The sequence below is a fragment of the Danio rerio genome, chromosome 3 (genome assembly GCF_052040795.2).
Source record: "Danio rerio strain M-AB ecotype USA chromosome 3, GRCz13ab, whole genome shotgun sequence".
NCBI classification, from domain to species: Eukaryota; Metazoa; Chordata; class Actinopteri; order Cypriniformes; family Danionidae; genus Danio; species Danio rerio.
This window is the reverse complement of record NC_141023.1, coordinates 33,101,886-33,127,066: the sequence shown is the minus strand read 5'-3', so window position 1 is coordinate 33,127,066 and position 25,181 is coordinate 33,101,886. Positions and strand designations below refer to the sequence as shown.

The window sequence follows — 25,181 nt, the reverse complement described above, 5'->3', positions numbered from 1 at the left end:
ACTTTTATTCTAGTTTTTAGGTAGTTATGTACACATTTTAGTAGTTCAAACAAAGTTCAAACTGTATAACTCAGAAATCACAAAATGCAGGGTAACTGTTAATTAACTGACCTTTTTTACACTGTATATCAAAACAGCCATATATGTGATTGATGCAAACTCTAAAATGTATTAGTTTACATATAATTCTTTTAAAATGTTTTATATCATAATTTATTTTATAAGGAACTATGCAAAAGTATTCCTTCATTCGTTGACTATCTATCCATTCTAATCAGCATTTTCTAAAAAAGACAAATCTTGTTGTTTTGCTGCTGCCTATTCATTTCAGCTGAAACCTGATGTAAATTGTCTGTGTTTTTACAAGTTTGCACAAATAGAGGCAGAATATTTCCAATGAGTGTAGGATGGCTTTCTGCTAATTACAGAAGTTCATTTAATTAAAATTCTATCATTGTTCATTTCTTTTTTCAGATGTTTATTTACTAATTTGATTGGTCCAAGCTGCTGTCAAATGACAGTAAATGAGAAACACTATTGTCCTAGATCTTTTTCTATTTTCACTGTATGGTAAAGAGCATCATGAACATCCTAATAAACTTCTCTTTTTTATGGAAAAGGTTTGAACCAATTCAGGGTGAGGGTGAGTAAATATAATATAAACAATGTCTTTAGCTCATTACGTGATTTTATGATCTACACATATTAATAGGTGTAATAAAAATGTCTTTTCCAGTAAATATATTACTGCCATCATTGCTGAAAAGTTAATATGTCTTTCTCTGCTATTTGAAACAATGTATTAAGTGCATGACTGCATTCCTGATATTAAGAAAACCATATTATAGTCATTGTAGCACAAATAGTCTAATTGTTATTTTTCTCTCTCTCTTATATGTTCATCTTCTCATTAATGAGCATTTGGTATCGCTGCACTGTTGCCATAACATTGACAAAAGAAAAGCTGGATCATGAAATTTGAGTCAGTGAGAAGAGTTTGCCAGCATGAGCAGCTCCTCCATGTGCTGCTTGTTTTGTTTTTTGTAATAGAGAAAGGGCTGTGTTATACAACCAAAGCAGGGTTATTTTAGCTATTGACAGGAAGAATTAGCTGGTATGAGCACAGTGTGATGATCAGAATTGAAAATTCAAATGTCACCGCTTTGCAACCATAAGTCAGATAGTAGCAATTGTTAAATTCACTTCATCACAGTTACTGGATTCGAATAATGCAGCACTGTATTGCCAAGCAAGTTCTATTGGTTTTGGCTTTTTCCTAAAACATTATTTTTGTCTTTGATGATGCCATCATTGCCTCTGTGTAAACTATTAAAAAAAAGATAAAAAAAAAACAATGTGCATGTGCATTACGTGTTTTGGTATTGGCATAAGCAAGTGCTTGGCAATCAACACAATAATGTTGGACTGCAGGACCATACAGTGCTCAGCATCATTGAGTACAGCCCAATTTGAAAATGAATATTTTTCTCTATTTATCAGTCAATATAGGCAAAGTATTTTGTTGTATTTAAACAAAACAGATTTATTAATCAGAGATATTCATTACAATAAAATTTTGGTCACCAAACATATTTAGAAATTGAAAGATAGTACAATTAAATTCAATCAAAATATTGCAAAAAAAATATTAAAACTAAATTTAGATTTTTTTATTTTTTTATGCTTCTCTCGATTCTTCTTGTTTTTAAAATTTGTATTTAATAATTTTTTATAACATTGGGTGTACTAATTTTTGGACTGTTATCCTAAGTTATTTTGTTAGATAAGCTCTAGATTTTGCTTCAGTACTGACTACTGTACTCTATACTGTATGCACAAATATAATATTGTAGAGCTTCCTATTAAAAATATGAATGTAAAAGAGAGATTGGTGAGGGGTGTACTTATATATGTTGAGCACTGTATGTGCACAGTTGAGTTAATGTTTCTTTAAAAAATTATCAGCTATTGTCCTAGCATGCATACTTGTGTTTCTTGATCAAATTTAAGGGCCGTGAGTATCTGGAAATGTGAAGGAACTTCAGATTTGTCATCATCATTGTCATCACTGATTTTAGTTCTTTGGCATTTTTATGAATGGGCACACACAGAAATGACAGGGTCAACGCTGACAATGAGTCAGTGTGTGTTGAACTTGAGCCTTAAGCGCCCACATTAGCACCAAACCCCTAGGCCTCGACTTTCAAGACATTCGCAGCTATTAAATCGGTGCTGCTATCCAGCAGTCGTGCATGTGGGAAAAGAGTTTGTGATTTTTGAAATGTAAAAGAACTACTGTCAGTCTCACCCTGTGGGATGAATTATGTAAGCTAAACTACTTCGGTATGAGCTGAGTGTTTCTGGATTATACGAGTTAAATACTGCCCTGCAGACAGAAAATGCAAAGTCGAAGAGCTGAAAGTTGTGAGCTGGAGTGTGAAGCGCGAGGCATGTGTGTCATGAAGTGTAGGTGAAGGGCAGGAATGTATGCTAAAAACTCTCTGGTGCAGTTAAATGCAGGATTTGGGACATTCCTCGTCTCTCTCTGTGGGCACCTGAGATGCTGGGAACTGGGTCACAGAGCTCCGTCCTTTAGCGAGGCATGATGGGACATGCAGAACTCATTTTCTTCTTTATCCATTCTCTTCCGTCTGTCTCATGTGGCAGTGAGTGTTGCCCCGGTCTCATCCCTGGCGTCTGGATTCCCCTGCTAGGCCAAAGCTCTCCACAGAAGGGGTTGTCTCAATAGAGCGGGCAGCCATCCCGCGAACAGCCCCTTTCCTTAGGAGATAGACACGGCTTAGTGCTCGGCTATGTGTGTGTGAGGCATCAGTTTGCTTGGTTAGCCATGGATTTTTTTTACTACAGCCACAGAAGATCAAATGCAGAATTTGTTACTGTACTTCGTATCAGTCAGAGGCATCATGCATTTTCTTTTTCCCAATGGCAACTGCTTCATAAAGTGCCCTAGGCAAGATCAGACACAGTGTAGTTCATTGCTTATGAATAGTTTTCCATTAGTGTGCTTATAATAGAGAATTTATCCAGTCTAAACAGCCAATGATAAGTGTGCATTTTTGTCAGCTTGGACATTTACAGTAGTAAGTATATACTCAGTATTAACCTTTGAATGCATAGATGTTTGCATTTACATCTTAGAAATCATGTGGTTGGCACATGCATTTTTACTTGAATATGTTTATTTAATTTTGTAAAACTATTTATTTACATTCCTAAGCATACTATCATACGTTTTGTTCTTTTGCATTTTATAAAAAAAACATGTTCAAGTACTTACTCAAGTAGTTTCTAATTTGTGAACAAGATAATTGCTTTCAAGCTCACTGTAAGAAATATTTGATATCTAAACCATCTAAACAGGGTAGGTTTTATGTAAATGATCAAATCAATGCTTATTCATCTTTCCGTTTCACACTTTATTTCTATTAATTTTTATATTTATCAATTTTCATTTGCTTTATTAATCATCATTAACTATGAGTAGCTGTAGAGTGGATGGTTTGGTAATAAAAAAAATCCATCATTAATTCTGACAAAACAAACAGATTGTTAATGACTCAAATAGCATTAAATGTGCCATACTGCATTGGTTTAATAAGTTAAATTGTAATCTGATATCTACATAGTAGGTTCATGGTTTTAGTAAGTTAAAAACCAGTTTAATAAGCTTCTGTTTTACTCTGTCCAAAATTGACCATATATAGTTTGTGTCATGATTATTAATGAGCTCTTTTCTGACGTGCCACTCTTGCAGACACACACACACACACACACACACACACACACACACACACACACACACACACACACACACACACACACACTATTTTGCTCACCAGATCTGTTGTGGATGAAGGCTAAACTATAATTAAACTTGACAAAAGAGAGTGATGGAGGTGTATAGAGTTGTGTTTTGAAGCTATTGTAGCTTAGTAACAAGCTCTGCATGAACATAAGACAGTTGAGCTGAGTGATTTGGCTTGATTCAGCAGTTTACATGTGTTTGTTGAAACATACGCATTAAATTGTATATTTAACATGATAGAATGATCAAAATATATTACTAAACATACCATTGTCTCTTTGGAGTGGAGATGAATACATGTGTAATGCATCCTGAGGCAATATTGAAACATGTCTTGTGCTGCCGTTGCCCAGTAATGCACGGTAAACAATTTGGGGCTCGCTTTTTCAAAATCATTTTTAAGTCCCACATACATAGTAAGTAAAATATTTGCTTAAAATAACTAAGGGAGGAAAATGATCAGCGTTGTATCACTAGAAAACGTATGGCTTATCAAGCACAGCCTGAGGCATGCATAATAAAGGGCACCTATGGTAAAAAATCTACTTTTCAAGCTGTTTGGACAGATCTGTGTGTTGGTATAGTGCAGGGTTTTTCAAAGTCTAAGACAGTGAGCCTCCCTTTTGACACAACTTATCCATTGGCGCCCCCCTCCTCCCAAACACGCACGCACGCACACACACACACACACACACACACACACACACACACACACACACACACACACACACACACACACACACACACACACATATATATATATATATATATATACATAAAGACACAGACAGATGTCAGACTGTTAACTCACTTTTATCATCATTTGCATGAAAGTGCAATTATTTTCAGAGTAATAACAAGTATTTTAATATAACGTTTTTAAAACTAGGATGATGGTTCAATATGAATAGAACAGTTCCAAGAACTGTCCATCCCAGTCAAAATAGTGGAAGTTTAGTGGGTCTAATGCTGTCATTAGCCAAAATATTTTGACAAACCACACATAAAGGTTGTGGTTCATCAGCTGGTCCTGTCCACATAAATCATAAACTCAAATACTGATCATCATATCGTCGTCTTTTGGGTTTAAGCCCTGAACTTGAAAGCTTTTGTGGCTAGGGGGCGTGGCCGAGCGCCGTGGGAACGGATTGAGGCCACCGCGTAAGTGGATACACTTGCGGTGCGCACCTGCCTCAGATCCCACGGAAGGAGCTCTGGATCATAAAAGGAGGAACAAGGGCAGAGGAAGCCGAGGGAGGACCGGACCCGGACATATTTTACTTTTGCTTTCAGTTTGACGGCAGTCTCCGTGAGGATCTGCCGTCCGTTTGTTTTGGTTTAGACGGAGCTGCCGTCACTGTCATTAATAAATCACTTTAAAACTGCTTCGGTTCTCCGCCTCCCTCCCGGCGGCCAAAGGGCCGTGAGCTTCATTACAGCTTTGAATCGGGGTGGGTCTCAGAAACCGACCCATTGTATTAGCAGGCATATACCTGTATTCACAGAAGCGAATTCACAGCTATGGCCTTCTGGGTAAAAAAGGTTTTCTTATATTTGACGTATTATTTTTTTCTTTGTTTAATTAAAACGTTTAAATATAATAAAAAATACATATGATAATTAAACTTAATAATTATATTTTTATTATATTTTTTTCCCGCGCCTCCCCTGACATGCTCTGGCGCCCCCCAGGGGAGGCGCGCCTCACACTTTGAAAACCCCTGGTATAGTGTATAGACCATCATACTGGGGTGATATGAACACACCCAGTCCTTTTTTTTTTTCAATTTAACTACAAAAAAAAGGGTCGGCCAATTGGAGCTGTTTTCAAATCGATCGCACCATTACGTAGGTGTGCGATCCCCCCGCCCACCGAATTGATTGACAGCTGCGCGCATGTCAACTACATGTTCCGGTAGTCGCGTGTATATGTCAACAAGACCAGACAGACATACGCAAAGCAACCGGGAATAAAAGATCTGTTCTGTTCGCTAGGATCAGCAATCATCATCAAATGTGATTAAGAGTAAGTTTCACATGTTTAAAGTGTTTTAAAACAGAGTATGTGTGTAATTAATTACAGCGTTTTACTTCAGCTTTACTTCATCAGCACAGCCGCGTGTCAGAACAATTATAAAAGAAGACGCTTCAATCCCGGTTTGTGGAAGTTAAATCAGGTTAATTTTGTACATTAGCATAACAGATATCCACACAGTACTTGAGGTTTGCCTTAACTAAGCTAAGCGCGCTCTGTCTGCCTGCCTGTGTGTGTGTGTGTAATCTGTGGTGTCTGTGTGTGTGTGTGCGCGCGCGCGCGCGTTAACTTTGTAACGATATTGTGTGTGGCTCATCAATGCAACTTCACAATACTGTTTAGTAAAGGCTAGTTCTTACTCTAGTATCTCACAAACGCTACGTGAGACCTTCTTCCTTTAAGTCTGTCTGTTGTCTGACGCAGCTGAGGGAGGAGGCATGTAGTGGGCGAGAAAGTGGGCGGGAAAGAATCGTCTTAAAGGCGCAGTACGACAAAACCACCCCCTGCTGGAAATCAGTATAAAACAGCATCTTGTAAAAGGTATAATGAAAAATCTGATGGGTATTTTGATCTGAAACTTTATATACACATTCTAGAGACGCAAAAGACTTATATTAAATCTGAAAAAAGGGGTAACCTAGGTGCCCTTTAATGATTTCAGAGTTTTTTTTTATATATATCTTTTAATTATCCGGTCTGGATGAATGACCTAAAGTAGATATACATGCAAATGAGGTGTGGTGTCTCACAGAGGCTCACAGTATGCCCATTTCCATATACTGATCTTTTATTATTCTGCTATGCCAGATTTTCATTATAGGGCATCTTTAAGACCTTTAAAGTTGTTATGTTTCTGTTATGCCATCAGTGAGCTTTATTTCAATGAACAATTAATGTCCATATGCTTATATATAAGAATAAGTAAAAACCATTAAAGACATCACACATTTTTAGTTAATCTACTTTTATAGCTCCTGTATTATCTGCAGCAGCAGAGAGACAGATGCATGGCATTGAGTTTAGTTTTAAATAAAACCTACACTCTTACTCAACAATATGTGACTAAGACCATGCTGTATTTGAGCAACGGGGACATTAAATGCTAGATTTAACAGAGAGTCTATTTCCCTCCCTTCTGAGCAGAGTTCAAATGAAAAAATCAGACACAGCCGAAACAGTAAAACCTTTCACGATTAGATAAACACTTGCTCAGGGCAGACAAACCACTGCGTGTGGGCCAGTATTTCAAAATGAAACACTTCTATCGCTATCACATATGTACAGTATACACACACACACACACACACACACACACACACACACACACACACACACACACACACACACACACACACACACACACACACACACACACACACACACAAACACACTAAAGCCTTAAGAGCACAGTGCAGTGGACCATACCAAATCACAATGTACAAAGATCAATCAGTTCTAATTAGAGAAGAGAGCACAGACCTCCCTGCTGGGGAGAACATGTTACTGCGGAGAGCCTTGTGGATCATGAGAATGGTGGAGGTGGCATTGACAAAGGCCTGTGTCTTGTTTATCAGAGGGTTGCCTGTTAGCACTTTGAGTCTTGAACAGAACGCATTCCCCACAGGAAGGATGAAGTTCACTTACACAAGCTGATCCTCAGTCACAGTTCAGAGGCTGAGCAGCTTTTCTCACTCTTGGACTTTGCCTGTTTGTCAGTCTGTCCTTCACTTTGTCTCTGGGGAAAGTTTGAGCATTAACTGAGAGATCCGGGGTCACAGGGTGTTGGTTGACCGCAGGGTTTCTGAATTTGTCATTCACAGAGTGTGAGTAAACCAGTTTTGCTTAAAGGGAAAGTTCAGCCTAAAATAAGAAATGAAATTAAAATCTTAGTCAATTATATTAATCAAGCACACTGTAAAACAAAGGATGTTAGTCAAAGCACTGTACATTTTTTTAAACAAACAAGAATCAAAACAAGTAAAATAATACATTTTGTGATCTTTTAAAGTCATATTTTAATAGGAAGCTATACAGTATAATATCTGTGCATATACATTAGATTAGTCAATACTGAAGGCAAAATCTCTTAATATATTTGGTGACTAAAATATGATTTTGATAAATATATCTGTTTAATAAATCTGTTTTGTTTAAATGCACCAAAACACATAGCCTATGTTCACTAAGAAATGGAGAAAAATATTCATTTTCAAAATGGGCTGTACTCAAATTGGCTGAGCACTGTAAATGGAAGGCCTCTCTATTTGCTTTATTTAACTTAAAAAAAAGTTGGCTGCTGAATTGTTAACACCCCTCAAACAGTGAAATGGGCAATGTGGAATAATCATCTAAATTCATGGGAAAGTTACACTGAGCATCATCTATGAAATAAAGTTAATCCCAGCACTGCACCTTCCTGTATAATCCAATCAAACAATACTGATACAGTACGAGTACAAGTACGAGTACGAGACGAGGAATAATATGAAAACTGAAAATGAAATTATTTGGGGAAAAATAAATCTTTCTTTACTCAACCTCATGTTATTACAAAACTACAGTTGAATCAAAATAAGAGAACATTTTTTAATAATACGGTATACGTATTTTTTCCATTTCTTTCACCAGCATATAAACAAACTTTGGGGGTTTCTGGTTGTTAAAGCTAAAGAGTTTTTTTATATAAATGTGTTCAGTGTTGGGGAAAGTTACTTCAGAAAGTAAATCATAACAATATTGAGTTACTCTGCAATAAATAACTAATTGCCTTACTTAATTGCTTTTTATGATAAGTAATGCCATACGCTACTTTTGATTTACTTTTGAATTACTTTTTCTCACCTGACTGAGGCTTGATCTCTTTCAGAACTTGCTGTTTTGCTTCTAACTCTGCAGTTAACAACGCACTGTATAACCTACACCTTCATTTAATCATTCATTCATTCATTCATTCATCCATCCATTCATTCATTCATTCATTCATTCATTCATTCGTTCGTTCGTTCGTTCGTTCGTTCATTCATTCATTCATTCATTCATTCATTCGTTTGTTCGTTCGTTCGTTCATTCATTCATTCATTCGTTCATTCATTCATTCATTCATTTTATTTTCAGCTAAGACCCTTTATTAATCTGGGGTCACCACAGTAAAATGAACCGCCAACGTATCTAGCATATGTTTTACGCAGCGGATGCCCTTCCAGTTGCAACCCATCACTGGTAAACACCCATACACTCTCATTCACACACATACACTACAGCATATTTAAGCTTATTCAATTCCCCTGTACCACATGCCTTTGGACTTGTGGAGGAAACCGGAGCATCCGGTTGCAAACCCATGCTAACACGGGGAGATAATGCATACTCCACACCGAAATGCCACTTGACCCAGCCGAGACTCGATCCAGTGACCTTCTTGCTGTGAGGTGATAGCACTACCTGCTACGCCACCGTGCCGCCCCTACACCTTCATTTACCTTTAAAAAGCAGACAACAAAAATAAATAATAATGTAGGATAATTAAATGTTTTGAGAACTTTCTGAAGGCTATTTATGCTGTACATACAGTTTAATGAAAGTTTAAATTAATGTCTTTGCTGCTTTTGTACGTTTTGTCTTATTAGTGAAGTAAAATCACTGTCCATTGAGACTATCCCCTTTTTCTTGTCTCGGGTGGGTACATCGCAGAAATGTAAGGCTGTGGCCTGCCATCTTCTGTCTGTTACCATGGGGAGCAAATTCTCTCATTGAGTGTGTGATTCAAAGTGACTGCTCATTTTAATTCAGCAATTTATATTTCCAAAGCTTATTAATTAAACTTAAAGTAAAAGTAACTCGATTTACATTTTTAAAAAAGTAGTTAAAATATTGCTACTTACTTTTTTAAAAGTAATGTGTTATATTACTCATTACTTAGATACTGTACGTGATATTATTAAGTAACTTGCGTTACTTGTAATGCGTTACTCCAACACTGTCTGTGTTTGACCTAGTTCTCTACTTTTTCTGTTTCCCGCCATCATTCATGCTTCATTAGTTTCTCCTGTATGTGATTTAATTAATCATTATCTCCACTGTATTTAAATCCTGTCCTGTTAGCTGTCAGAGTGAGCACAGATCTGCACTTTTAATTTCTATCAGAAATAGTAGACCATCTGGGTAACTTTGGAATACTCATTTCAGCATACTATGACTTGGGACATACTATTCTAATTTTGAACACTATTTAGGACTGATAGTATGTGAATTGGGACGCAGCATTGGTCTTGAATGAGCTTCCCGGAGGCATTGCATATATGACCGCCAAGTGAACAGACTTTTCTTGAAAGAGACTTTGGTTTCAGTGACTTTTAGAACAGCACATCCATGGGGCGTAGATTTGCCTGTGATATTGGTGGGGATTTAAATTAACCCCCATCTACACCCACCCAAATGTCAGACAAAAAGATAGCTTAATAAAGACTTTTGTTTACTGAGGAGTTTATGCGCATAATCACTTTGCACTCCACCTGAACACATTTTTGCGAGTATATAGCCATTTAAGCATGCACCCGAAAGGGCACCTATGATGAAAATAGTCTTTTGTAAGTTGATTGGACTGGACTGTGTGTAGTTATAGTGTGTCCACTGCCATGATGTGGTGATATAAAGACAATAAGTCTCATTTTAACATTTCCTGAAGTTAAAATAGTATCCAAATCCCTACCACTTTGAGGACCAACGCAACGTGAAATAGGAGTACGGTTTCCCCGCCCTTCAAATTAATTGACAGCGTGTTAAAGGGGTGGTCCACTAGGATATCATATTTTAAACTTTAGTTGATGTGTAATGTAGCTGTGTGAACATAAACAACATCTCTGAATGTAAAATGCTTAAACTTCAATGCAAAGGGAGCCACTGGCTTTTACAGAGCTAGCTTAGCAAAGCCCACAGCGAACATATTTGGGGACTACAAAAAAATACATCCGGGCTAATGAGATCACAAACGTTCCAGGTTACGTGCATTCACTGCGCACACACCTCACACACCAAAGGGGCCTGGCCACAGATGCTTTAGTAGAGTAAGGAAAATGCAGTACAAACGCTGCTATTTCCGTGGATCTTGTTCTGTTTCACTATTTTGCCTTCCAAGGGACGTGAAACAAGGAGAGAAGTGCTTACAGTTTAATTTAATTATGTTCCAGAATATCATAAAAAAAGATACAGTCAATTACAACCTGAAGTATGGAACGCATAGACATCACTTGGACTCGGTACTGCAAGAGCGCAAAAAACCTGATCGGGACATCTCTTTAGTCAACCCATTAAGTAATTGCCACACATACAGCTTTTATATTCCTCATGACTAGTTAAATAACTCTATCATACAGGTGGCAATAGCAAAATAACTAGTAATCATCCTCATCATTAATAACAGTGTGTAAAGTGTGTGTAAAGGCAGTCTATAAGTACAGTATGGTTGAGAGCAGCAGCAGGTGTGTACTGCACAAACATATGCTCCCGGTGGGTTTGTTAGAGGCCTGGCACGACTCCTGCTGCAGATGTTAAGCTGTATTGGCTGAGCTCTGCCTCACCACAGGCAAACAAACCTGCAGAATCAAGCCACCTCACACAGTCTCAGATCACCTTACAAGACTCAGTGATTGATTCAGACGGTCCCACGTCATGTTACTTTGCCTCACGTTGCTTAATATTGCCTCATGCTACTTCACTACCTCTTGCTTTACTTAAGATGACTTCGCATAGCTTCAAACAGTATTGTGTTCTCCTTTTGTTGCATAGTGTTTACATGCAAGGTAATAACTTAGCAGGATTTAGTGGAGCTGAATTTCATTCTCCGTCTGTCTGTGTAAGTAATTATTACCCATCTGTACACTGTAAAGAAATATCATCAATAAATCAGGCCAACATTTTTTTTTATTTTTAATTTTATAAAATACATTAACAATGTTTTTCAACTTCCTTTGATGAATATTTGCTTTCATTTGATTTAACCTGAAGTTTTACGTCTTAAGTTAATATAATTTGACTGTATAATTAAATATAAAAATTTCTGTATAAAATTTGACATTTAAATTTATATATGCATTGATATTAATATTAACTCAACTCTCAACTCAATTTATTTCTAGGGCACTTTCACACACAATGGGTACCAATGTGCTGTAAATAAAAACATATATAAAATCACACATATGTATAACACATAGCAACAGCCATATCACCCTGCCGCTCAAGACTGAATGCATACAAATAAATGTGCTATATAAAACCACATTACTTGTTTACTAGTACTTACTTACAAAGTACATGCAAACATAGAAGGCTGTTGTCGATTTAAGAAAGTTTTACATCGAGGAACTAAAAGAAGAAATAACTGCAGCTATCCAAACAGTTAAGCCCGAGATGCTACAGAAAGTGTGAAACGAGTTCGACTATCAGGTTGATGTCACTCGAGTGTGTGAAGGGGGTCATATTGAACATCTATGAACTTGTTTTCTTCTTAAAGAAACTTATATATATAGAAATTTATATACTTAGTATATGTTGGCAAAAGTATGTTACATGGGTAAAAATTATATATTTATGTTTTATGCAAAAAATAATAATTAGAATATTAATAAAAGTTATGTTATGACAATATGGCATAAACCTTTAACTGTAAATACATTTAACAAAAAAAAAAAAAAAAAAAAAAAAACTTGGGTAAGAACTAAAGGGATTTTTTTTACCCTCAGATTGTTCATGCATTAATTTTTTTTTGACTTTGTTTCTTTATTAATCTGGGGTCACCACAGCGGAAAGAACCACCAACTTATCCAGCATATATTTTACACAGCGGTTACCCCTCCAGCTGCAACCCATCACTGGGAAACACCCATACACTCTCATTCACACACATACACTATAGACAATTTAGCTTAACCAATTCACCTATAGCGCATGTTTTTGAACTGTGGTGTAAACTGGAGCACCCAGAGGAAACCCATGCCAATATGGGGAGAACATGCAAACTCCACACAGAAATGCCAACAGACCCACCCAGCTGAGGCTTGGACCATTGACTTTCTTGCTGTGATCAACAGAGCTACCCACTGGGCCACTGCACTGCCCACCCTCAGATTTTATCCTAACTAACCATACAACAATGGAAGGATTATTTTGTCAGCATAAAGTGTGTCTCTTTTTATGACAATTATGTCTGGCTTTCTGGTTCAGGGTGATAAACATTAACAGTTTACTCAAACAAATTCTTAGTAAATCAAGTAAACTTTGTATTGACTTTTTCTTTTACAAGTACAGTTGGTCCAACTATCTTTTGGGTTTGGATAAACATATTAGATAACTTCTTTAGGGAAAATAAGTGCTCCAGACTACATCACATAAGCACCTCACATATCTTCAAACTGGCCAGTGTGGCCTTACATTTCTTCAGACGGCCTCACACCATGTCACTCTGCCTCGAGCTGCTCCAGATCGACTCACATCACTTCTCACCACCTCACATTGCCTTAAACTGGCTCCCATCACCTCACACTACCTGACATTTCCTCCAAAATAGCGAGAAGGGATAGCATGGCCATCCTGCTCGCTTGCATCAGTGTCAGCACTGTCCCAGTTACCTGTCAGTGGAGAAAATGAGAGCATGGTGATGTGCTGTCCTTATAACAGCTGGTCTCAGTGCTGTTCAAGTCAGCAGCAATGAGGACGTGACTCAAGCAGAGCTGTGGTGTAAGCCTTCAAAAGACATGTGTGACCCTGGACCACAAAACCAGTCTTAAATTGCCAAAAAATATACAGTTGGGGTCTGAATTATTTATTTTTTCCCAATTTCTGTGTAATGGAGAGATTTTTTTTTACACATTTCTAAACATAATAGTTTTAATAACTCATTTCTAATAACAAATTTTTTATTTTATCTTTGCCATGATGACAGTCAATGATATTTGTTTAGATATTTTTTTCAAGACACTTCTATACAGCTTAAAGTGACATTTAAAGGCTTAACTAGGTTAATTAGGTTAACTAGGCAGGTTACAGTAATTAGGCAAGTTGTTGAATAATGATGGTTTGTTATGTAGATTATCGAAAAAAAAAATAGCTTAAAGGGGCTAATAATTTTGACCTTAAAATGCCTTTTAAAAAATGTTAAACTACTTTTATTCTAGCCAAAATAAAACAAATATGACTTCATCCAAAAGGAAACACTCTATCGGAAACACTATGAAAATTTCCTTGCTCTGTTACACATTATTTGGGAAATATTTAAAAGAGAAAAACATTCAAAGTGGGGCTAATAATTCTGACTTCAACTGTATTATATCAGTCAAAATTATAGATGTTTCTTTTATGCCAAAAAGCATTAAGCAATGAACAAGTTCCATTAATATATTTAAAGAATTTCCTACTGTAAATATCTCAAATTTTGTTTATTAATATTCCTAAGCACTTTATTTTGACAGATTTAAAGCCAATTGTATCTGTTGCATCTTAACCAAGTATTGTCCTTTTCCATAGAAACCATACATCAGTAAAAAGCCTATTTATTCAGCTTTCACTTAATGTATAAATCTTAATTTCTGAAAATTGACACATGATGTTTGTTATTTCATCAATGATAGCTATGTTTTTTGAGGTCTTAGAGTCGCATATACAGTTGAAGTCAGAATTATTAGCCCCCCTGTTTTTTTTCCCAATTTCTGTTTAACGGAGAGAAGATTTTTTTCAACAATTTTTAAAACATAATAGTTTTAATAACTCATTTCTAATAGCTGATTTATTTTATATTTGCCATGATTACAGTAAATAATATTTTAAATAAAAAATATAGCTTGAAAGGGCTAATAATTTTGACCTTAAAATGGTTATAAAAAATTTAAAAAAGCTTTTATTCTCGCCAAAATAAAACAAAAAAGACTTTCTCCAGAAGAAAAAAATATTATCAGACATACTGTAAAAATGTCTTTGCTCTATTAAACATAATTCTGGAAATATTTAAAAAACAGAAAAACTAATTCAAAGGGGGGCTAATAATTCTGACTTCAACTGTTGATGCTCTCCCACAAATGCGACAGACTGTTGCCGGATCTTTAAATATGCTTGTTTACTTTGTTTCTCTCCTACTCTCATTTATCACCCTATATTTTCCATATACAATTTAAAAGCAAGAGGAAGACATATGTGCTTGGGATAAGTTAAAAGTTTGCACTGCGTGCTTTAGTTGCGACTCTGGGGATTTCAGATTTAGCCACTGCCATCAAACAAAGCGAAATCATAGCAAGGTGTGCTTGTTTTGTGCCTACGCACAACATATATCATCAAAGGCTCCTATCTCGCAGTATCACATGAAACCATGGCACATATGGTCCCACACACACACACACACCAATCTTACACTTGCATGTAGCAAACCTCCCACTCAGGCTCTGGTAGGATTTACTCAAAGAATGTTCTGGCAGATGGACAGATTAAGAAAGTTACTGCACTAAAACACTGTCAATATAACATTTCCTTACCTGTGCTTAATTTTAGACCCTCGCTGTGTACGCAGATGTCATTTAGATTTACAGGAAGATCATCATGACTAATTAGGTAATGATCTTGGAGAGGAACCAAGACTCCTAACCAGAATACTTTTGAAAAGTAAGTTTAGACCAGGTGGCAATCTGTCTATTGCACTGACGACTGTATACGAAATTATTGAAAGCGGTAGAGCAAACACTTTGTGTGTAATCAATCAATATCTTGTGGTGTAAAGGTATTGAGTCGCAAAATAAACAAGCGATTTCTATCCCACTGAGGCTATGTTCAAATTCCTCATTTATTTTAGCCTGTCTCGCTTTCACACATACAGACGGCTTTCTCTCTCATTGGGATGCAGCTCCTTGCTTTAGCCCCAGCCCTAATTAAAGCATCCTTTGGGCCTCACTATGTGGAGCACCAAACCAGATCACATCTCTGGTGGGCTGAGGAGGAAAGAGGAAGTGAGAAAGGGAGGAACAAGTGAGAAAAGGTGGAGGGGCATCAAGATGTAGGCTTGATCTGACTGCAAATGTTGCCTTGGAGCCTGATGGCATGTTTCATTAAATTCGTCATTGTTTTTGTTTCATTAATGTTTGCTGTGTGGGAATTGCTAATGATTTCAAAACAATGGCGGATGATCTATAATTATTCTCAGGGCTCGTTTCATTCTAGATTGGCACGCATTTTTAAAATTCCAAATTAACAAAATGTGCTTTTGTGTGAATAACTGATGGTGAGAAAATGTATAAGAGAGAATAGTAGGACGCTGTGGGTGCAAAAGACAAAGAGTTAGAAGAAGATATAGTGAGAGCAAGAAGTGGGAGGGAAGAGGAGAATTTTATGTGTGTCAGAGAATGGTTTAGCAACCTTGGCCTTCATAACTGAGATCGTTTGGTTACTAGGACTTGCTGCAAACTTTTTACAACCTAGATTTTATGTTTGAGGGCGCTCTAAGCTGTTGTTTGAAGGAGACTGTAGGCCTACTTTTTACCCAGATTATTTATAAGCATAGGATTAAATCACATATTCTTGCAACTGTCATTTGAGTGTTCAGTTAAAGTTGGCAAGAGTATATAGTATGAACAAAAGCTAAGACTCAGCTGGATTGAACAGCAGATCTGAGTCTGGGTAGTCCTCAAATGTGTTCCATTTTTCTTTGGCGTCTGGCACAATTCAAAAGCATTTTAATCTCCCATTTCTATACGTATTTTCTTCTCTGACATACATTGGGCCTGGAATGCAGTTCTGAAATGGGAAACCTTGTATAGCCAAATGATTAATGATGTTTGTCATATCGTGATCCCCTCTTGCTGTCTATATGGAGGTCTGACAGATTATGTGGCAGGGTGAGATAAATGATCCCCATTCTGGAAAGCCTGCGCATGGCTCATTTACTATCATTCTAATGATTAGTAGAATGAAATCCAAGGGTAGGACACTGTTTGCTCTTACAGCTAATGAATGATTTGTTGGGAAATGGTCCAAATGGAAGTGGGATTCCCTGGTTTTATATAGGAGTTTTATCTGAAATTACACAATAGTTTACAGCAGCATATATTCAGGTATTTGTGCCAGTTTGTATAAGCTCTTGCATCTTGTCAACAGTGCCTATACTAAAAATTTGGACCAATTAAAAAAGGCATGCATAAGATTTGAGATGCTCATTATCATTTGTCATATAACTTTGTTTTTGTTGGCTATATATTGTTTTCTTATAATGAATGACACATATTATTTTTGAAAATGAACTACAGTTATCGTTAGTTTTATTTATTTGTGTATCACTATATTTTGATGGTCCATTTGTTGAATTTACATTGCATTGCGTCTACAGTTACATTGCATCTACATGTCAGCTAGTTCTCATTGGATCATAAGGAGACTGTTAAGTTGGTGTTAGAATTAGTGTAATTTTGCATGTACAGTACTTACAAAGTATCTTATTGCCAGTTAAATGCCCGTTGAAGGAGCAAATCAACAGATATTAAGCAGACAGTCTCCTAATACTCAAATAGACCATCAAAATAAACTGTTATCTTTATTGGTTTATTAAATTTGTGATAAATTTGATATATTAAAATATTTTTGTACATTTTAGTGATATTCGCAAATACCAATATCTTTAATTTACATAAACTGTTTTTAATTACGCATTGAATATTTCATTAGCAAAGAATCTGATTATGAAAATGAATAATAGCTGAGTTTTTTGTTGCTGTTTTTTTGTTGTTGATTGTTTCATTTTTTACAAATGAACCCTTAAATTGTTTTTAATTTGCTGTTTTGAGAAACTTTGATAATTTGCTGCTAAATTTTGCTTATACGTATTGTCTTTTTTTTTATTTGACAGATTCAACAAAGAGGACTCCAGCACCTTGTATTTCAACGAAAAAAATGCATCAGACACTAACTCTGATATACCGGATATGAGCAAAAATGGGGACTCTGTCAGACACCATGACAAGCCAGCAGCTTTGACAGCCCAAGAGAAAATCCTTATTTGCATATGTGAAAGAACATTCTTTACTCTCAATAACAGACTTGCATAAGAATACAGCCTTGTTTCATTTTATTTTAAAACACCCCCTCCGTCCCCAGTCCCATCATGAAGAGTGTTCTCTTCCTTCCCGTTGTCCTGCTCTTATGCCCACCAGCACTGGTCAGAGGTGACTGCTGGCTTATCGAGGGGGATAAAGGTTATGTGTGGCTGGCCATCTGCAGCCAGAACCAGCCACCGTATGAGACAATCCCACAGCACATCAACAACACAGTGCATGACTTGCGGCTTAATGAGAACAAGATCAAAGCTATTTTTTTCACCTCCTTGAGTCGCTTCTCAAATCTGACAGACCTCAACCTCACTAAGAATGAGATCTCATACATTGAAGATGGTGCTTTTGCAAGCCAGGCAAATCTACTGATTCTGCACCTTGGATATAACAAGTTAACCAACCTGACTGAAGGCATGTTGCGAGGTCTGGGACGAATGCAGTGTCTTTTCCTCCAGCACAACCTTATAGAAGTTATTGCCACTAATGCGTTCTGGGAGTGCCCTAGTCTCAGTAACCTGGACCTGACATCAAACAAGCTTGCCAGACTGGACCCATCCACTTTCACTGTATTGGGCAGGCTCATGGGATGTGAACTTGCAGGAAACCCGTTTCACTGCGGCTGTGAGCTCTACAGCTTTCTAACATGGTTAGAAGTCTTCAACAATGTTACACACACCTATGATCGACTACAATGCGAGACCCCACGGGAGATGTTTGGCTATCCATTGCTGAGTCCTGTGGGTGGGCATGGACGGAGTGCTCGTCACATCCTGTCCTCAGTGTGCCGGGATGGTGTGCTAATTCCTGGAATGACATCTCTACCACCTGATCCCGATTCTTCGGGCATGGAGCCTGGCATGTTTGAGCCCATTGGACCATACCATCAGCCCACAACTTCCTCGTCGTCAGATAAACCGTTTAGTCCCAGCATCAAACTGCAACATGTGTCCCTTTCCGCTGCATCTCTTCTAATCCAGATTCCAAATCCATACAGCAAAATGTACATCTTGGTACAGTACAATCAGAGCTTTGTGTCAGATGTGATGAACTTAAAGAATAAAAAGGAAATGATCACCCTTAACAAGCTCAAACCAAACACCAACTACACCTTCTGTGTGGCGTCTATACGAAACTCCCAACGCTACAATCACACTTGTTTATATTTTTCTACACGAGCTCCAAACCCAGATGACTTGATGCCTCCACCATCTACGACTACCCACTACATAATGACCATTGTTGGCTGCTTATTTGGAATGCTCATTGTTCTTGGGTTTGTCTACTATTGCTTGCGAAGGCGTCGCCGTCAAGAAGAGAAAGAAAAATCCATCTGCGTGAAAAAGACTATTCTGGAAATGCGTTATGGACCAGAGGTTGCAGCAGCAGTTGCAAATGACCCCGCAGCTGTCCAGAAACTTCATGAGCAAAGCCACCATCAGCACCACCATGGCAAACTGCCCATGTCCTCCTCGTCCAGCTCTGCCATGCTTGGCCATGGTTCTGCCAACACAAGCTCCTCACGTCTATCCTCCATCCCTCAGGTAGAGAAGATGGCAACTGCCTTCTCAGAAGCCATGGGGTCTAAAGGCAACTATATGGACATTAGGACCTCTGTAGGAGGAGATGAAAGGGGAAGAGATGGGGCTGTGGTGCATGGTCTTCGGGAGGAAGACCTCAGGGGGGATGATGGAAGTGACCTGGGTGATGACTCAGATGATGATGGTCGAGGATCAGCATCTGAGATTTCAACTATTGCAATGGAAGTGGACAAGGTCAACCAGATTATTAACAACTGCATTGATGCCCTCAAGCTAGACTCTGTTACAGCATCTAGTGTTTCCACCACAGCAAGTGGTCCAACATCACCCCCACCTACCTCTAACTCCTCCCTGACGAAAGGACTGATTCCCATCTCTAGTAGCATGAGTGATACCTGCCAAGTCCTGCCCTCCCCAAAGATCCCTCCTCCACCCCCTCTTCCCTTCCCAGCTCCTCTGTCTGAGAGACCTGGAATCACAGGGGGCGGGTTTGTGTCACCGCCGTACCGGCCACCTCCCCCAGCTTCCGCAGTGAGACCTATTCAAAGACAGATGAGTGCTGATGCAGCTGTCATTGTTTCCTCTGCCAAGAGGCACTGCCGCCCTTCTAGTGGGAAAGCTCGTGTGTACAGCTTAGATGTTCCGGAACCCCACAGCCCTGATCCATGCCACTATACAGACAAGGGCAGTCCATTGGGATGTGGAGAACCCCTAGAGAGGCTCCCATTAGTAGGTAGTGGTGGAGGTGGTGGCTGTAGCATAGATGGTGGGACTGTAGATGGGATGGCCCTTCAGCAGCACCTGGAGGTGCACCCAGACTACCACTGTGCCGAGCATCGTCACTCAGTCCCTGCCCTTTACTACGAGGGCTCTCATGATTCCCCAGCCCAAAGGGTGTCCTTTCTTAAGCCGCTGTCACGCACCAAGAGAGACGCTGCTTCCTACTCTCAGCTCTCTCCACGTCACCACAATTACTCGGGCTACTCCTCAAGTCCAGAATACTCCACTGAGAGCACCTTGCGCATCTGGGAGCGCTTCCGACCCCACAGAAAAGGTCCACGTGAAGAGTCCTGTTATGTAACGGCGGGAAACGCCTTGCGAAAAAAGGTCCAGTTTGCCAAGGGGGAGGACTTGCATGACATCCTTGATTACTGGAAAGGTGTGTCAGCACAGCAAAAGCTGTAATCTATGACGCTGCGTGGATACACAGCGCAGGTCTCCTTCACTGCCTGATGAACCGGGAGAGCAACAGGTTATGGCTGCAGTGGTCAAAACAGAGCCAAGTGTGTCAGGGTTTGAGGACAAGTCTTTTAATCTGGTTTTGTACAGCGAGCCAGAAAGAGAGCAAAAGAGCCTGAGGATACACTGTATACATAGGATAACATACAGCGATTTTATTTGGAGCCATGACAATTGTCATACTCTCTGGGAAAAGATGCGCTTATCATTTGTCAATATTTGAAATAATTGTATTTTACTCTGCATTCATCTGTGTATTCATCATTCATATCAACGGCGAGACCTTTGTAACCTGAGCCCTCATTCAGCCTGAAAGAAAATCTTTGTTTATAACTCCCACTCAAATCATAGGCCATTACATCCATTTGTTAGGCAGGAATGTGAAAGATAAAATGGATAAAATGATGTGCTGATTTTCTACAAACCTGTCAAAAGCAGTTTCCCCCTTCCGTACAGCAGAGACTGTGCACAGGGCATCCAAATTTACATTTCAATAGCACTCCTCGTGAGAAATATAAAGGAATAGAGAAGGGAAAAAATAAAAAAATGAAACCGAAGAATCTCCCAGGGGAGCTCTGGAATAGTCAGTCGTGTTTGGCAGCTGCTTGCTGTGCTGAGCAGGATGACATAAATAGTGCAAGGGGTGCTACAGAAATACTGTAGATTTACCAGGCTGTGGAGAAAATGCAAAGATCTGTGATTTAAGATTAAAAAGACATAGCTTTGTGCATCTTTGATGCATTATTAATAGCATTTCCATATCAGAGGTTACCCTGTCACCTGTATCCCAGCACGAGCATGAAGTGGCTGTCGACAGCAGAGGTTTATGTATTCTGTTCCTCTGCCCTGAGGTCACTTTGTTTAGTCCATTAATTGGCTATTGAAAGCCTGTTGCTGACAGCTGAGACACTCAACGGCCAAACTGACCTAGACCCCGTTGTGGCACTTTTAAAACAACACTTTATATGACACCTTTCTCCAGTCTATTTGTTTATTTATTCAAGGGAATTATTATCCATGATGCTGACACCGAAATACAGACAAGCCAAGAGCAAGATTCAATTCAATTCAATTAAAAATAATTTATCGACCTTCAATGTTAATAGTAAAACTAAAGCACTTAATCTCAAATACAGATCTCAGAAGCCTTTTGATCTCAGAATACATGATTTATTGTAAAAATGACAAATATTATTAACCCCAACACCTTTGTCAGCCGTTATGTTATTAATGTCCAGTTAGATTAAACTAACTAATTATAAATGAACCAGGGCTATATCCTTTAGCATGCAAGGGTAAGCAGACAAGACCTCCAATTTGATTAAAAGAGATCACTCTCTCTTCTGCTCTCTCAGTCACCATGTTCAGCCTACAATTTCATGGACCAATAAACCAAAAAATTTGATTAGTGGCACTGTGGGGAAATATACATGTGTTTACAATGCAATCGCATACTCAAATGACAGAAGAGACACCCAACAGTCACAGCAAATGGTGTTAATTATAAATGAGGCCCAAATAAATACAGATCTTAAAAGAATAGTTCACCCAGTTTCTCACCTTTATGTCTTTTTAAAATGACATGGGTCACTTTCTTCTGTAGAACACCAAAATGACATTGTGAAATGTGTTTTCCATTTTCCTTTTCCGTACATATGAGATGAATGAGAACTGAAGCTTTCTAACTTAAAAATGACACAAATAGCCTGTTTTCCAAAGCTATTGTACGTCCTCAAAAGACTTGAGATATAGCATATGAATCATATAAACCCCCTTCATTATACTTTTATGCTTTTGCATCCTGTTTTGGAGCTTAAAAGCTGCAGTCCCCATTCATTATAATTTCATGGAAAATGGGAAATGTTTCAGACTTCACAATTCAGAATGAAAGAAAAACACGTCGTAACAACTTTTGAGTGAGAATGTGAGAACTTTCTGAAGGTAAACTATTCCTTTAACCCTGATTGGAGATCCTATTAGCTGCACTTTGCCAGGCACGTACTTTGACGGTACTATCAGCGAAACATGTCTGTGTATATCTGGTTGGAAAATCATGAATTATATTTTATCAAAAAGCGCTCGTGGTGTTCGCATTAACCGGCAAACCTGTTTATTCTGCATCAGGTGTTTTCGTGCCTTCAGTAAAAGGGTCCGTTATTTGTTAGTTCTTGATTTCAGTGCTGTTTGGTTCATATTGTGTAAATCACACCATATCCCTTACATAATAAGAGTTTTCATTGTAAATATGTGTTTATATACCATTCTTATCTTATTTCTTGATTAAGATTTTTCATTGTAAATATGGGATAGATATCTGCCAACATTGGACATACACTCAGGCACAATGCTTTTTTGGTACTCTCATTTTGGGGGCTAAGCTAAGGTACAGTATGACGAAAGGTGTTTTAAAGGATGCTTGCATCACACAAGGAGGAACAGCAGCAGCTATAACAGATGTGGATAATTAGGGAACTGTGTGTACATTGACAACACTACATGCAGATCTTTTAGAAAGAATGGACCCTAACATTCTTGGGCATCTGAAATGAACCCACAAAGGACTGCTACCGGAGGCTTACTGTGACATTTTCCTTTATGAACTTCATTTTAAAACCACTTGGACTGGCCATAAGGAACTAACCATGAATGCTCAATCAAAAATGACTGTTCATTTTTATAACAGTAAAATCGGATGCCCAGCTTTATATGGTTTTTATTGTGCCTCCCATCATTGACAAAGAAAAAAAAAAGACTTGCACTCCTGTACAAATGCTTATCAGCCATTTTCGCAATGAATTCATGGTTGAAGAACAAAAGACGGAAGTGATTTGGCATGGCATCTCTAAGATTCTTGTTTTACATATTAATTGAAAATATGAACTTGCTGTTTTTTTATTATTCTTCATGACGCTCTCTTGCTCAAGGTCGTTTTCCTTCATTATTCTTTCAACGTTTCCCAATTGTTCAGGACAAACAAGCAAATCAATTCCTTCAGTTTAAGATCTCCTTTATCACATTTTATATCTGATCTTTATTCAAATCCATGTTTTGTTTAGAGTAAATTCTTTAATTTAATGAACTTGGCCTTTATATCTTTGCTTGACAAATCATGGATAATTACCCAGTTCAGCCAAATTACATGTTTAAATACCCTTACAGAGCTAACAAACTAAAAGATTCCATTTATTTAGCACTGAATCGATCGCAGTTTTGAAAGTTTCGATTCTTGGAGTACTTTTTTGTGTGTGTGGAGTTAAAAAATGCATGTGTCATTATGCTAGTTCCCCTTTAATGTTTGATTTTGTTTTTAATTTGACATTCAAAAGTCCCTAAAGAAGTTTTTGTTGGCCTGGTCTCCTCAGTGTCTGGTGTTGCATAATTGAAGACGTTCAGTGTTGTACTTTAAAAGTCTTTTTTCACACTAATAGGCTTTCTGAAGGCCCTTTCACTAAAGTTGTGTTAAGGAAGTTGGTTTTGCTAAGAGTAGAAAATACTTTGACATTAATCATTGTCAGCTTTCAGCAATATTACACAAAGCGTAAAGTGGATTACTCTTCCACAGCAGTTTTTACTTCTTCTAAGCTCTTTAGCCTGCTTTTAGTGTTAGACACTATGGAAGGAGATTGGCTTGAGGAGAGCACAAGAGATATGCTTTAATGCTTTGAAGCGAGATTTTCATTCCAGCCTCATTTCTTTCTATGGCCTTGGAATTGCACGACAGTAACAAAGGTGAACATTTTGGAGGTAATTAACTAGCCCCGTCACATCATAAATCCCCATTTTACTTCTTTAGAAACCGTAAGGTTGCTTTGTGTCCAAAGTCTTTGCTTATTTGTATTTCAGTTCTCAGTTCTCTAATGAACACATTTAAAAGCAATTACTTCATTATAGAAGACCAGAATCCATATTAATAATTACTCAGGACCAAATAATGTTCGTCAAGCTTATTATTTCTCCTTTACGCCACTAAATCCTGTACAAACTAGGTTCAGTCAATGGGTTTTGCTGGCACTTTATGTCTTTGTAGGTCTTCCTCATTGGCTTTGGCCGTCTTTGTTCATACTCAAGCCTAGAGTAAATCACTGCGAGGGTCTCTGGAGTCAGGATAATTGTGCCTGTTTTATGAAGCTTTTAAGTCGTTTTCTCCCTCTTTGCGCAGCATTCTGCAGTGTTTCCCTCTGATATTCTCCACTTGTTTGTTCTTTTCTCCCAAATGTTCTGTGAATTCTTCTGGTTTGACGGTGGGGTGGAAAACATGAAGGATTGCGTGAAACACGCTGTAGGACAGATAAACACAAATGTTTAGAAGTAGTAGAGACAATAAAAGGGCCGGTTGCTGTGCTACTCTAACATGCAGCCCAGGGGCTTTCATAACCTAATTAAGGAATAAATCTTTATATTAAACTGTGATGGAGAGACAAAAGCTTGTGTGAGACTTTTTTTTCTTTGCAAGCTGCAAAGAAAGA

The 25,181-nt window shown here is 38.1% G+C and overlaps 1 protein-coding gene across 2 annotated transcripts in view; it reads left to right on the top strand.

The window, feature by feature from the left end:
- Positions 1-23,419, top strand: part of elfn2b (extracellular leucine-rich repeat and fibronectin type III domain containing 2b) — a 168,094-nt gene extending 144,675 nt beyond the window's left edge. For both annotated transcript variants that reach the window (XM_087244769.1, XM_087244770.1), the window contains one exon: positions 17,737-23,419. In XM_087244769.1, coding sequence (XP_087100895.1) covers positions 17,992-20,661 — 2,670 coding nt within the window. In that variant the 5' untranslated portion in view covers positions 17,737-17,991 and the 3' untranslated portion in view covers positions 20,662-23,419. The remainder of the gene's footprint in view (positions 1-17,736) is intronic.
- The last annotated feature ends 1,762 nt before the right edge of the window (positions 23,420-25,181 follow it).